This window comes from Lissotriton helveticus, chromosome 5_1 (genome assembly GCF_964261635.1).
Source record: "Lissotriton helveticus chromosome 5_1, aLisHel1.1, whole genome shotgun sequence".
Lineage (NCBI taxonomy): Eukaryota > Metazoa > Chordata > Amphibia > Caudata > Salamandridae > Lissotriton > Lissotriton helveticus.
The window spans coordinates 607,429,106-607,445,180 of NC_136065.1; the positions used below are offsets into that span (position 1 = coordinate 607,429,106).

At 40.3% G+C, this 16,075-nt stretch overlaps 1 protein-coding gene across 1 annotated transcript in view; it reads right to left on the reverse strand.

Moving 5' to 3' along the window:
• BICC1 (BicC family RNA binding protein 1) overlaps window positions 1-16,075 on the reverse strand; it is an 851,967-nt gene that overhangs the window by 33,917 nt on the left and 801,975 nt on the right. Inside the window, exons 13-15 of the mRNA XM_078642970.1 lie at window positions 15,274-15,415; window positions 8,279-8,435; window positions 7,914-8,079 (exon numbers count right to left, since the gene is read on the reverse strand). Coding sequence (XP_078499096.1) covers window positions 7,914-8,079; window positions 8,279-8,435; window positions 15,274-15,415 — 465 coding nt within the window. The remainder of the gene's footprint in view (window positions 1-7,913; window positions 8,080-8,278; window positions 8,436-15,273; window positions 15,416-16,075) is intronic.

The window sequence follows — 16,075 nt, forward strand, 5'->3', positions numbered from 1 at the left end:
TTGCATGAGTGCAGTGTTGTGTGAGGGGTATGGATGCACTAGGAATAGTTCTGTGTGATGTGCGCGCGGCGCCTGTGACCTTCAGCAGGATTCTTCCCGTGTGCATGATGCACATGTGCAGGTGGCAGGTCGTCCCCCTCCGACTCACTACCAGACACCTCAACAGGTATCCTCAGCTTGGTGGCAATATTGTGCAGCATGGTGCACACGGCCACGATGCAGCAGCAGATCTCGGGCCGGTGTTTGAGGGCCCTGCCAGACTTGTGGAGGATGTGGGATCGACTCTTTAACATGCCAAATGTTCGCTCAATCACATTTCTGGTGTGTATATGCGCACCATTGTACCTTCGTTCCTGTGGTGCTGCTAGATTGAGGTATGGGGTGAGGAGGTATTCACGGAGGGCGTAGGCGCTGTCACCTGAAGGGAGGAGCAGAGGGTCAGTGTCTGTCATGCGCGGCAACATGGTCTTAACATACTGTATGTGGGCATGTGTACTTACCTAGGAGATGTTCTTCGCCAAATTCACCCCTGACCAAGCGGGTGTGTATGCCGCTGTGCCGGAAGATAAATGAATCATGCGTGCTCCCTGGGTATTGTGCCACAATGTCTGTAATGACGGTCTTCGCATTGCAGACCACATGAACGTTGAGGGAGTGATATGACTTGCGGTTCCGGTACATGTATTCGGTCTCTGCGGGTGGACAGATGTGTATGTGGGTGCAGTCGATGCAGCCAATTACATGGGGGAAAATGGGCGGTGTGATAGAAGTCCTGTTTAGTTTGCATTAAGTCCTGTTGGGTTGTTGGGAAGGTGATGTGGTGATGGATCCGGCTCAGCATGGCATCCAGGAAACTCTGTAGGCAGCGTGAAAGTGCACTCTGGGATACACCCCCTGCAACTGCGACTATCCCCTGGAAGCTGCCGGAGGCCAGGAGGTGCAGGCAGCACAGGACCTGGACATGGGTGGGCACGGCATTGGGCCTCCGTGTTGGGTGCTGCATCAGGGGCAAGAGGTCTCTGATGAGCTTCAGGATCATTGCCCCATTAAACCTGTATTTGGAGTAGATCTCATCTTGAGTCTGTCCCAGTAGTGTAATCCGCAGCCGGAAGATGCGTTCATGGATCCTGCGTCTGTTCTGGGCTGCAGCCTGGAGCCTCAACCGCCTTGACACGATATATAGACCTGCCATTGTGACTTTCCTCATGCTCCTAATGAGTCTCCTTAAGTGTGTTTGATTTAACCAACACCTGTTTGTTATTTCCACCATTTTTTTTGTTGCCACTTTGACTTCATGGTTACCACCTGGTTTAGCTTCTCCTTAAATTGCGACTCGTATTTTGCGAATTATGGTGTTTTCGCTATTTGCGATTGCTGATGCATGTGGATAGCGATTTGTTTGCTAATTCGCTATCTGACTGCGAATTCGCTATTAAATTTGCAGAATATGGGGAGAATCGCTTTGAAGGAATCGCAGTGGGGGTTTCTACGGGTTTAGCGATTCTTTGTTTGGCTAATTCGCAAATTGTTGCATTTCCACTTGATGCATTGGGGAAGTGGAATTCGCGATCACAATCGCTATTTCGCAGCCATTGCGATTACAAATTCGCTTGATGCATCTATGCCTGTGCCTTTATTGCAATTCTACTAATAGAACTGCTTTATGTAGGCAAATGCTTTGGTAAATCGGCAGCAAGATATCCTTATGACTCAAAGGCAGGCGGGAATGATAGCCTGCAGTTGAAATATTGATATGAAGATACTGATAAGCCAGTATTTAAATGCATGTATACACATAGTAGGATAAATTCACATACGCAAAATCCCTAAATCTTAGACAAATGATTCTGCATTCGTAATATGCACAGCTAATGTAATAGTAGAGGGTAAAGTGAGTGAGAGTGCTTTGATTTCTAGCCACAAATCTACCTTATTCCTTCTCTCATTGCAGAGAAACCTGTATTGAAGTAAACCTGCACCTTTGTATTCAGGCCCCATTACTCTTTTTCCATTGTTTAGTTGGTTGAGGCTTATCCAATTTAAGACTGGATATTCTGACTTACAATAAAACACACAATACTACAAACTAATGCACCAAAAGTGAAAAATATTCAGAAACAAAATGGAGTGATTCGCTACTAATGCAGAAAAACAGACAGTGCCATTGGCCCAAAGCCTTTCCCCATGTGTTTCTCATGTTGTGACATTTACCCCTGAATTCACATGAATTAAGCACCCTAAAACACCACCATAAAATGTCTAATAGAAAGGATCCCTGACCCTCTGCTCAGGAGGTAGTTATTTTTGTGGTTGACTATCGTCGTAATACAGCTCATAAGCCATTATCAAACCCAAAGACTCTTCGAAAGCATTAATGGCTTTATATTGTAAATGCAACACAGTCACAGACAGATTCAATGTCAACCAATCATGTAAGGAATATAGCAAGTAAACCCATTCACAATTATAGGAAAAAGATTCCCCAGGCATAATACCTAGAGGAAGTGCAGTGATGAAAATAGAATGGTAGATAGAAAGTCATCTAAAATATTAAACCACAATAGAATAAAAACATAACATTAATACTTTCCTTCACATCACAGAAAATAAAATCAACTTCAGCATAGACAATAAGAAACAACCCCTATCACATCAGTCTTCTACAATGATCTTCAGTAGCAGTTGTTAGACAAAAAGAATGAGACGATAAGCATACCAGAAATCATAAGGACAGAGATAGTAAATTAATTTGATACCCAAACATAGCACCTTCAGAAAACCAAAGAAAATTCTCAGCAGCAGCACCTCATCTTTGAAGAGATTTAAAATTGGACAAACTATTCTCAGATCTTTCCAAAGTCTCTGGTGCAAGTAAATTATTATGAGAGAAAAACCCTGTTCAGGGACCCAGTCCTTTAAATGTCCATGCCTTATTTTTAGGCACAATCACACGAGTTCGAACAAATCTCACCGTCACCAAAGTAATTATATGAATTACAAAATATGAACACTATGTTGAGTGGGTGCCGCATGCTCACCGAGGTGAGCCTGTACTTTGACATGGTCTATCTGATCAGAATAGTTGACACCTCAGTCGCTATAAGATAGATCCAGACACTGGGGTATTTTGTTGTAGGCTTTTTCTAGTTCAGCAATATCAGAATCTCTGTGTTGTCCAGTGGCCCAGAATTGAATGCTGGTCCATTGTCCTCAACTGTTTTCACTACCAAGCAAGGGCAACACAAGCTTTCATAATAGAAAATTATGTTGAAAAAACATTATTTCCGCTGTTTCAGGAGGTGAGATAATGCATGTTTGTTCCACAGCCTCAACCCCTTGGGAACCAGCCATTATGCTGCATCACAACATCCAAATTACACCCAGGTTCATGAGAAAATGATGTACGACCATGCCCCCTTGCACCCTAATCCAGATCGGCACTTAAGCCAATGAATGTTGGAGGAGTACAGCAAATCTCTTGGTACTTGACAGCTCAAGTCCAGAAAGAAGACTGCTTTTAGTCTATCTTGAACTGAGCCCCTATAAAAGTCTAGGCTCTCAGAATAAGGTACCTTCACCACTAGAGGTGCCGTAATATTTCTCTTAAGGGAAAATATTAAGTCAAAGTTTGAACACAAGACTGGTAGGGAAGATCCACCAAAGGCAACCTGAGCAATCAACTCTCATCCAAATCTGAATAAGCATCCCATGTTGTCCGAGATTCTACAATTTCCTGGATGGTCAGAGGAAGTATGCAATGCAGACAGTTAATTTTGATGCGTATCATGACAACAAAGATGATGATTCAGTTTAGATCAAAGATTTATCAGAATACCATTCAACTCACCCCACACTTCCAGAGGCAATCTCCATGTGGAAGAAGATGGACTACATTTCCTTCCCTTGCACAGGGAGAGTAACCTGAAATATCTCATTTTCCATAGACAAGGTTAGATGCATCCTTTACCCTCCACCCTGGGATCTGCTTCTTATCCTTGCTTTTTTGGAAACAGTGTAGAGCGGCAATGGGAATCTGAAGGAATGAAGGTAAATTAACTTGGTACCACAAGCCTCATTTATGACTGCTAATGGACACCTGCTAATCTATGATCAATTTCCTTCACAAATATCAGAAGTCTTAGATATATCCTTTCACAGAACAACGCAAAGTGCCTGCTGCCACTGGAAAGTCAACTGTGTCAACTGCTTGGTCTAAAAAGCTATGCAGAACCTCCTAAGTTTCTGAGTAGCTTAACCAACCTTGTCTGACAACCCTGAGAAAAAGAATCATGATTTGCGGCAAGAAATCTGAGAGCTGGTGACTTTGTCTACCCTGAACCACAGGGTATATTTATGTTTCCTAAACACCTCATTTATGCATTGTTTTTTATACAGTGCTACAGAATTGAGGACTACAGAATCTTTGACACATAACTATAGTAGAGGGCAATCAAGAGGATGTGTTCTTACAAAAAATAAATTGGTAGACTGGTGGTGGTGAAAGAGGAAACAGGGTACGCATGAGAAGAATAACAGGATAGCATTAGATTAAATCAAAGACCAGGATAATCATCTCCTACAGAAGACATCAAAATAAATGCTAGCTGAAAAAACAGGAACCTTCATCAGAGCTATCTGTTTTACAATGCTTTCTAGTTTATCATCCTTAGGTATCAATGTGAAACATGCCCACAAAGAAGATCTGAAAGCACTGAAAGGTACATCAGAATTGAACTTTGTGTTTCAGTACTCAGAACTATTCCGTTGATGTATTCTCCATCTACAACTTAAGATAGTAATGAATGCCTTCAAAATCTTGACAAGCAATTAAGCTACTTTAGATTCGGTCTGCATTAGCAAACTGATGTCCATATATATTTTTGTAAGATCAACTTCCATCACCTAAGATTCTGTATTCTGAGGAACATACTCTGTCAGCAAAGAGTTCTTCCTCATTAAGTTTGACAAATTCATCTCTATCTCCATCTCCTTGGGGCAGCATGGTCTCAGCATTCTCAAACAAAAGCAAGTGGTACATTAACTGTGGTATTGACACCCAGTTTGTGGCTTTATTCCTTCATATTAGATCCTGGCTGCACTAAGTAAGAGCAGCTTTGGAATAAAAATGAATGGCATTGAAGGAAAAGCTTCACTCTGTTCATCCGCAACAGCTCAACTTCAGGAAATGACAGATTTTTAACTGAAATGCTCTAAGATAGTCAGGGTGGGGCATTTGCTGGACAAAGACTGTGAAGGTCCCATCGTAGCTTAGTCTATGCTTTAAGGAATACTCTAGAGGCTCGTCATGCCTCAAACTCTACTTCATCTTCCTTGGGCGCTTCCCACGAGTTCATGATCATTTAGCGTTAATAAAACTGATCCTAGGAAGAGTATTAATGGCCAAATTGGAAACATGGGCTACAGAGTCATGCGGGCTCTTCAACTTACAGTTTGGTTTTCGTCAAGGCCTGGGCACTGTTCAACAATCCTTAAATCTCTTCCTGATTGTCCAAAAATGCAGAAATGCCAAAAAAGGATGTGTCCATCTTGCAATCATGGACCTAACGTGCTTATGATATGGTAGACTGCCCAAAACTGTGGACCATAAAGCTCCAATTTAGGCATTGATAGAGCAGTAATATCCGTACTCAGTAGGCTACATGAACATACTACAGTCAGAGTGCGTCCTAATTGCACAAACTGCTAATGATATCCAGGTCTTTCTAGATGCTTTTAATAGTTTTATGAGTAGTTTAGGACTGAAACAAATCAAAATAAGTCCTTTGTAATTAAATGTGGCCCCCAATAAGCCAAGAGTAAAATGTTTTTACAAGGAGGGGAAGAAATTATGACAACTCTACATTTTACGTTTCTGGGAATTCTGATATGTGTTGATTTTAACTAGAAATTTCTTTTGAATGTAAGAGCCATGCAATTCCAAAGATCAGTCGATGCAGTTCATAAATTCTTCAAACGACTATGCCACAAACCACCTAGAGAGATACTTGGTATCTTTTAAATTAAATGTGTGCCTGTTGCAACATTTGGCGTAGGTTTATGGGGGTATATTAGTGGCAAATCTCTACAAATTGTGAAGAACACGTTTAGAAGAAGACTACTGGCAGTTCCACACTCCACCTCGACAGCCTTATGCAATGAAGAGGTTGGGAATGATTATGTAGGTTATATCAAGTTGCAACTACTTCTGTTATGGTACAGAATCTGAAAAAAACTCAAAATCCCAGCCATGCAGGTCATTCTTACAGGACTGTCTGAAGCTGGACAAGTGTCTGGCAATCCCATGGCATTAAAACGAGTTTAGAAACACTTGGTGCCTCAAATTTCTATCTTAACCTGGATAGTCTGTTGACCATTCCCCTAACTCAGAATAAAGCACTTTTTAATTAAAAAGTACAAAGGACATGGGCAGAGACTAGAGAAGGACGGTTAGAAAACACATTTAGGGTTTTACCTGAACTCCCGCAATTTATTTACAGATTATTATAAATGAGTGGCACAAGTTTCTTCTGACACGGTTCCATCTCCATAGACCCAGATGTATCAAAGGGTTTTGCCCATTTTGTGTCTATGGGGAAATGTGTTGATACATATGGCCCTAAATACTTTCAGCCAGCTTTCCCAGTAAAATGTACTGGTTTTCACCGCTTCCATGCTGTCACTGTGAATCCCCAGCAGAACAAAGCACTATGCACTTTTTGCTTTTTTGCACATTTTAAACCGCACAAAGAGTGCAGTTTCTCCGCCCAATATTACGAGCATTAAAAATCAGATCCCATATTTGTGGCCTTTACTTATATGCCCTGCCTGGGAAACAAAACCCAATACCTGCAGTTTTAAATTACCTGTGAAGTGTCATAAAAGTACGATCATATTAATGGACAACTCTTTTATGGTATATATGTCTTTTAATGCCTGTTTTTAGTATATTTAACAAGTGTTTCCCTCAATCCTATGAATTTTAATACTGTTTACTGATTTCTTTTATCGGCTATGACTTTTATAGCTCAGTTGAGCTGAATAAAGTATTTTGACTGACTAATAAAACTGTCTCCCTAACTCGCTGAGTTTATTAGAAAAGAAATGACTAACATAAACCTCCAAAAAGCATTACATGAACACTGAAAAGCGCACCTTTGGTATAGGTGACTGGTGTACATGCCTAGTGTGTCCTGTAACTGACAAGCCATAGAAAACCTACATAGTCTTTGGCATGACTATAGATCCACAGAAGGCTGACCAATAAGGGATGATTTCAGGGCCAGATGGGTCACACATCTGCTCAGAAATAGTAGCTTGTTTCTTCTCAACACATCAATGATTGGTTGCGGAACAGAAATAATACTTCTAGGTGTAGTACTGTAGTACTGAACTATGAAATGTTGAAATATTTCAAAATGTTCCTTTTCAGAATTGCCTGTAAATCCTATGCATTGTTAGATAATATATTTGAAAACGTTGGTGTGAAATTAATGGTGTTTTAATAGAATGGTCAGAGAAATACCCTTTTACTGCATTGTCACTTGTTTTAAAATCAAAATAGACAACAGAGAAATCTATTTCAAGGACACAGATATCATAGAAACGTGCTACATTAATGCTTATTATTGCCTTTTAAAAATGTCTAAGAATATCTGCCCAGTAACCAGAAAATGTGGCATTTTGTTGGAATGGTCTAATGTGTTGGGGTGGGCATGGTTCTAGAAGCCAAAACTTGGCATTATACCTCCCTAATAATCGCCCCACAACCAAGCCATCTGTCGACACATCACCAACCTTACAAATTTCAGCAAGATACTATATAATTCCATCTTAGGTCTTTGCAAAATTACTTAACGTGTAAATTCTTCATCTTGTCTAATGTTTACTTGACTGCCATGATATGTCTTGGGTACCTGCATGCTGTCAAAGGATGCCTGTGACCCAAGCCGTGCTCTTTCGGAGTTCTGCTGGGCAGCTGCGGCTCTTTCTGCTGCTCGTTCACTCCCTGGAGCCTTTTTGTCTGCCACTGGACTTTCAGAGGAACTTAGTTCAGAATCCGACAGCATTCTTTCTGTGGTACTGAAAAATGGTTAGATGATCAGAAAACAAGGCCTGGAGATGTCACCTTAGACCAGTAAATCTACAGTTTGCTTTATATGCATTATTCTGCCAACGTTATCCATAGTGCAAATTTCTTTCTGAATAGCAATTCAAAAATAGAACACACATTTTTAGTTAAAAGATAGAACTATCTCTGGTATTTCAGAGAATAACTCACTGTAAGTGGGAGTTTTTGGTACCGTGCAACAATTCCACTGTATGTCTCTTGGTACAAGAGACTTTGGCAGAAGCTATCATCTGCTTCAGCTCATTGGTATTTGCTGAATGTGAGGGGCTTCTTGGCATCCCTACTTCCACAAAGGCATCGTTGCAACCTGCAAAAACAGAGTTAATATGATGAAGTTTGGGAACTTAATAAAAGTAATGACAAACAACTGGAAAGCAAGCAATACATGTTTAAGGCAAAGAACAAAAATATGTTTTTTGTTGAATCAGTGGTGGAAACAGTGATCTCTTAGTTGTTGCTTTCATAAAATGTAATTTTTCAAGTGGGCAATGGTAGTCGGAACCTTAAGTGAGTTCTGGACAGATGTTAGTAAACATCACATTTTTCCCCGTAACAGAATCCTGTGTTGATGATAAAAGTACAAATTGTTATAAAGGATAAGCACTGCACATAAATGTAAGTGAAGTTACATGCATCTGTCAATAGTAATCTGTAAACAAACAAGTTCATGATCTTTCTTAGCTTATAAGCTTTGTGCGCATCCCTCGCTTTATATTTCGCATACTGGCAAAGCTCTATGCTCTAGAGGAAACCAGAATTATATGGGCCACTGCACAGAACATTTTTGACTGGACGCTAATAACAAATAATATGTTTTTATTGTTACCCAGTTCAAGGATACTCACATTATCTACCTCAGTAGAGAGAAAGGTCGAATACACTCAAAAAGATTCAAACATATTATTATGAGGTCACGGACAAATCCCTGTATTTAATGCTTGCCACCAATCCTTGAAGAGGAGGCCACTCCAAAACCTAAGCTTCAGAGAAAATTAATATTGTTCTCCATCAGATTTGGGACAATTTGTAGTTGAATGTGTCAGAGGAGGGATTTTCTGCAGCATTACTAGCACCTGGATCCAGAGTAACCCTGGGCGTAGTTCGCGTAGTAGCGCTACACGTAGTTACGCAAAGTGCACTTCGCCCTGCGCAAGCTACGCAAACTGCGTAGTGCACTGTGCAAGATGCTGTTCGCACTGATTGCACAGTTCTGTATGCTTGTCCTCACTGTGCAATTAGTGCAAACCGCATCTTGCACAGTGCTACCGGTCGTTTTCTGCCGCTGGAGTAGATTTGTACTCGAGCGGCAGCTTTCTCAACGTGGACTGGTAGTTTCTCATTGTGAGCGGTCCGACCACTCGCAATGAGAAACCTGACCTCCCCACGTTGAAAATCTCGCGGGAGGTTTATTTTCAACGCTCGGGATTATTAACTTGATGTTGCTGATTGCAAACGAGGAAAAAGTCTCGCCGGGATATCATTTTGCTCGCTCGCGGTCGCCAACTTGATGTTGAGGACTGCGAGCAAGCAAAAAATGCCCGCTACGCGTTTTTGCACTGTGCTATGTGCAATTCGCGTAGCGCGTAGTTGCGCAAACTACACAAGCGTAGCAGAGCCCTACGCACAGGGTTAATCCAGAGGTCTTCATTGCATGAAGGTGCAAGAATGTTCTTTTTTATAAACAGAACAGGATGAAGTGGACAAACCAGCAATGTTTACTTCAATCCTGTGTTGAAGGCGCACTACTTGAAGGCAGGATCGGTCTCCAACAGCCTACTGGTGTAAGAAAAGCATTTCCCGGGAACCCAAGGAGAAATAAAAAAGTCGACACAACTATAAGGTATTATTATTCTGCTTTCAGCTCTGCATTGATGTCAATACTTAAGCCACATACACAGTTCAGTAACTGTATGGTGACTCTAAGACAGTCATTGAGCTATGAAGAATGAAGAGGATTGAACATATATCCTAAATGTTAAGAACAGCTATTCTGGTTCCACATTTGCTATATTCTGCCACTGCTGACAAAAGACTTATGAAGGCAGTCCTGGAAAGCCTATGAGGCACAAGAAGCTCATATATGATCACCCTCCTCAGGCTCTTAAGTATTTAGCCGCGAAATGGAGGAGACAATTAAGAAAATGACAGAAAGCTTGGATCTGCAGACCAGCCAAAACCCGTCAATTTTTTACAAGATGTTTTTTTTATCTACACCTTTTGCACTAATAATGTGTCCTGCTAAATTAATTTTGAAATTGACAAAAATACCTGACCCCCACCTTTCCATTCATTCATTTCATTTTGTCTTTATTTCGGCTATTTTTAGCCATAAAAGAAACAGTTAAAAAATGTATACACACAATTTACATAACAGATCTTACAATAGGTCAGGTACAATAGTTTTAGGGGTAGAAATAGTCATACAATTTTTTTTCACATGATCGTTTTACGCCATAAAACCTACCATCTAATATCATAAATATGTTAAAATTCATTTAAAAGCCAGGCATTTTATTAATTACAAAAGTTTTAGTGGCTATAGCTAATCAGTTTTTATAAAGTGCAAGTGCAAATATTCCTATTCCCGAAATTCATTAAATGTGGGGCTATATCACTAGAGTTTTAATCCAACCTTCTTCCTAGTCAAGTACGCATTATGCAAAAATCTACTTGTACAGAATACCACCAGTTGCGAGGTATTGGACTTCAATATACGTTCAGCTTCACTGCAAATCCTTACACCCAAATTCCTACACAGGGGTTGGATCCATCGATCCCGAGCAGTTTTGTAGGCTGGGCAAAAGAAAAGTAGATGGACATCATTTTCCTTAGCCTTCAGCGTGCAAAGAGTGCATAAGACATTTTCTTTGGAGCCCCCCCATCTAGACGTATATGCATTTATTTGCAAAATTCCATATCTAAATTTTAAAAATAAAGATTTCGCTAGCGGGTGGCCTATCTCATCCATAAAGGGTTCAAAAGAAGCATCATCTTTAAATGTTAGGAACTTCAGAGTGAGTGACCCCATGGATGAACTATGTAGTAGTTGATCGTTCATGTAGGACCAGAAAGCGGACTTTAAGAGCTTCTTGCAGAGATATGTCAGTCTTAAGGGCTCTTCCCAGTAGTATGTTAAACCTAGCTTATTCACCCAGGATAAAATGTGTTTTAGCCAGGGGATATTCTTATGCCCATTAATCTGCATGATCTCTACCATACCATCTCTATAATTAATCAGCTCTGGAGTGGTCCATATCCGTATCCAATATAGTAAGGGTCTTAAGACTGCTAAATGGTCAGTACGTTTAATGTTGGTGTCCAAAAGTACCAGTGTTAGGGGTGTCCTGGTTGGAATTGTCAGTAATCTCCGTATAAAATTGTTTTCCTCCAGTTCAAAATTATTTTTGCAAAACGGACCCCAAATCTCGGCCCCGTAAAGTGCCGCTGATTGGGCCTTGGCTTTGAACACTTCCAAGGCAGGTGAAATAGCCTTAGAATGGCTATCTCCATGCCTTTTAAGTATTGGGAGTACATTTTGGTGAAACATTATCCTGTTTTTCTCTAGATGCCCCTTCCAGGATAGTTTGCTATCTAGTATAACTCCCAAATAGTTAAAACTTCCCACATATTCCAGTTTTTGGTTATTTAAAACTAGTTTCTTCCTAAACGTTTTTTGCGGGTTTATAGACATGTATTTGGTCTTGGTTGAATTAATTTCCAGACCTTTCTCCACGCAGTAGTTATGAAATGAATTCACTAAACTTTGGAGCCCCTTAGGGGTCTGGGAAATAAGAATAGTATCATCAGCAAATAATAATGCTGTGGTAGCTTCACCCCCAAGTTTTGGGGAGTCATGATTACAATTACCCAGATAATTAGGAATATCATTTACATACAGTGAGAAGAGAGTGGGTGCCAACACGTAACCTTGTTGTACACCCCGTCTCACTGGTATAGCCGTGGATAATTCCCCCCTTGGTCCCCATCTTACTTTAGCATAATTCCCTGCGTGGAGTCTAATCAGCTGGACAAGTAATTCACCTGGGACCCCTATATCTTTTAATGTCTCCCATAATAGGGTTCAAGGGACTAGATCGAAGGCAGCCCTCAAATCTATAAAAGCGACATACAGGCTGCCCTTCCTTAGAGTGATATACTTCCAGCAAATACATGTAAATCTAAAAACTTGGTCCGTGGTACTTGTTCTTATTCTGAACCCAGCTTGATACTTTGATAATACGTGGGACTCTTCCATCCATTCTAAAAGTCTGTTTAAAATATGTCTGGCAAAAACTTTTTGTAAAAGATCGATTAAACTAATAGGGCGATAATTTCCTGAATCATGACGATTTCCTTTTTTAAAAATTGTGACAATCTCAGCCCCTTTCCATGAATCGGGAATTGGTGTACCTGCTGCTATTGAATTAGATAGAAAATTTATGTAGGGTCCCCAGACTTCTACGTCATGTTTTAATAGATCGCCAAGAATCTTATCAGGTCCTGGGGCTTTTCCTGGTTTAATGGCCTGTATTGCCTGGATAGTCTCCTCCAGATCAAAATGTAAGATAGGTGCCATTGGTGCTACTTCTATTTCTTTTTCTACTATGAGTGATCCCCCTGAGGTGTATGAATAGAGCTTAGAAAAGTGGTCAACCCATGTTTTTTCATCTAGAAAAAGCTCTTTTGGGCTCCTGCCTGTCTTGTTTCCCTTGGATATTAAGCTCCAAAAGGTGGCCTGATCCCTATGTTTTGCTGCAGCGAGTAAATCAGACCATATTTCTTCATCCCAGGCTTTCTTTGTGTCAATAAGAGTTTTATTATATACATGCCTCTTATCTCTTATTTCTTGTATGTCTTTCTTCTTTACTGCCTGGATCAGGGAGGTCTTAGCTGATCGGCACTCATTATTATACCAGGAATTACCTAAAGCAGGTTGATTGTTCTTGGATCCCTTTTCTTTCTCATAGATTTTACTCAGAAGGGGTATCAATGCATCCACCAGGCTAAGATGCATGTCTAAAACCCCACGTTCTCCTAAGGGGAGATCTTGGAAAGGTGCGACAATGTCAGCAAAGGTGTTATAAATACTTGACATCGTCGTATCTTTAGATAAGATGTATGGCCATTTTAATACTCGTCTGTTATTGTTTATTTGGGAGTCACCTTCGTTCAGATTGTTCCCTGCGTCCTCAACTGGGGTAGTTTTAAAGGGCTGTGATTCTAAAATTAATTGTAGGGGAAAGTGGTCACTCTCCGTCCTAGGGTCAACTTTAAAATCGACAATTAAATGCCACAAGCTAATAGAAACCAATATGAAATCTATATGGCTCTTCGAGGTCCCTCTACAGAATGTGGGTGCCGTAGGACGGTCTGATTGTAAGCGGCCATTACATGCCCTTAAGTCATGGCCTGCAGTTAGTGGTAAGATTTGAACTGCTGCTACGATCATTTAACCTCCCCACTACTATCTGGAGGAAGAATGTTGTTTGCCCTATCTTGTTCTTCAAATATGCTATCAAAGCCCAATATTGTTTCAAACTTGCAATTAAAGTCGCCACCAATTACTACTTGAGAACTGGGGCCTAATGTATCAAGATAGGAATCAAGCTGCTCTATTATCTGAGATTCCTTGTTGAGTCGGTTTGGCCTGTTATACACATTTATTAAATAAATGTTTTTCTTATCTCTTGTAGTTATTTTTACACCCAATAAATCTTGGGATTCGATGCAAAGTGGAGTGCTTTCTTTTTCCATAGTGATCCTAATCCAAATCACCAAGACCCCAGATGGTCTCCCTCTTACAGAGGGGGTGGCATTCATGCTAAATGTTTTATAACCAATTCTGTACGGTGTTTCCAATGACCAAGTCTCCTGTAGAAGTATTATATCCCATTGCTCTATGTAGTTACACCAAATCAGATCTTGGAGATTCTTGTTTAACCCTGCTATGTTCCAGGACATGAGTTTTACTTCCAAATCCCCATTTAATAGGGGCGGTATATGATTAATATAGACAGAGCTCCCTATGCTATTAATGGGAACCTTTGATCCCACTATTTGATCTTGGTTGTTAATATGTATCAATGGTTCCTTCTCGAGTCCACCCCTTTCAATTAACTCTTTTGGTGCCTATTAAGTGGAAGGGGTCTGTGCCTTTTCACTAGATTGAGTCTCCTTCCAGTGATTATCTATGGGGGTTATTACCATACTTGGTTTCTTTAGTCAATCCAACTCATCCAATGTGGAGAGACCATCAAATCTATTTGACAGAGGGATGAGAACGGTCTGCTGTCTAAAAGTACTGCCGTACTGTAACTTGTAAAAATAGCCCAAGGGAAGGACACTAATAGATGTGTTATGAACATGCACCCCTCCTTTTCTCTCAGTCGCTTGAAAAGGAAACATTCCAGGATTTCAGTTCTGCACTCTGATCTTCCGGATGGAGTTCTATGGTCTGTCTTCTACCATCAACAGACTGCTTCCATTGAGAATTAAGGTCTAATGGACATAGTTAGTGAAGCTAACTAGATGAGCCAGCATTGCTGAAAAGGGTGTGAGTACTACCGAACAAGAAGGCAATAATTATGTTGTCATTAACAAAGTTGTGTTAGGGAATCTAGTTTAGCCTGCTGCCAATGCATAAACCACTAGGGGAGTAGAGGCCAATCCTGGACTTAGAATACGCGAATCAGTTAATTCTTATCATAAGTTCATGAACTTAACCAGAAATACCATATTTCATCTGGTAATGCCTTGACATTTTTGCCATCATTGGAACTCCAGGATGCGTATTGGTCTTTCTATATTGTGAATGTTCATATGACCAAATAACGTTTTTTAACTATAACGGACTCACACGTGCAACTTCTGTGTTTGCCAAGGTTCACCTTTACGATTGCACCAAGCACAGGGAATAATTATATGCACCTAAATCTGATATTAGGACAGAAAAGATCATGAGCCAAGGAAAATAATTTTCTCTGAGTTAAAAATATGTTTTAGTTTGCAGACTAGATAATGTAATTGCCTGTATGTTTAAGTTGAACAATGCAATTGTAATGACAATGAATCGGTCTGTATGAAAGATGCACTCAGCAACAACAGTTTTGCTTCAAAAACAAACATTTGGAAAAATGATACTGTACCTTCTTCATTGTTTGATTTGTTGGAAACTTGATCAGAAGGACTGTGGCTATTTGTCTGTCTTGAAGGGTCTGGGTGATTTGCACTTAGTACCTTTTCTCCCAGAGATGATGCCGAAATCGAACCATATTTCATGCTTGAAGGCTACAAAAATTATGAAATAGATATATTACTGTAATAAACAAATATATGTATTCTCCTATTCTTCACTCTGGTTATAAATTACCCTTCTTGTGGGATTCCTATTTTATTAGGGGACAATCGTAGGTTTCTCTTCCAAATTCATGATTTCCTATAAACGAACCATAAAATACACATATTTCCACACTCTGGAGCCATACTTTAGTTAAGCATTGAATATAGCACCCTTTCAAAGTAAAGTGATAAAAACATACTTTTCACAGACCCATGCAGCTTAAACCTGCTATTAATGAATAATGTATACGCAAACATAATGAATGAGTGTTGATTAGATGATTGCTTCATGTCTATAACGTCTGAAAAAAGGGAAAAAGATCTGGAAATAGAAAAAACAACCTCTGGGCCCTGTAAAGTTAAAAATATATTGCCAATTATCCCTATGGCAAGCTTGTCTTGACTGGAGGCAGCAGCAACCCTTGGTCTCCCTCTTTCTGGCCGCTTTCCCTTGGTCCTCCCCCCATCGCTTCGGATTCTGTTAAGACTCTTGGAATCACACTCAATCACCATCTCACACTTCACTCCCACATTAGTTCTGTTGTTTCTTCCTGTTTTTTTACTTTGCGTATCATAAGGAAAATCTCCCGCTTTTTTCCCCCCCCTGCA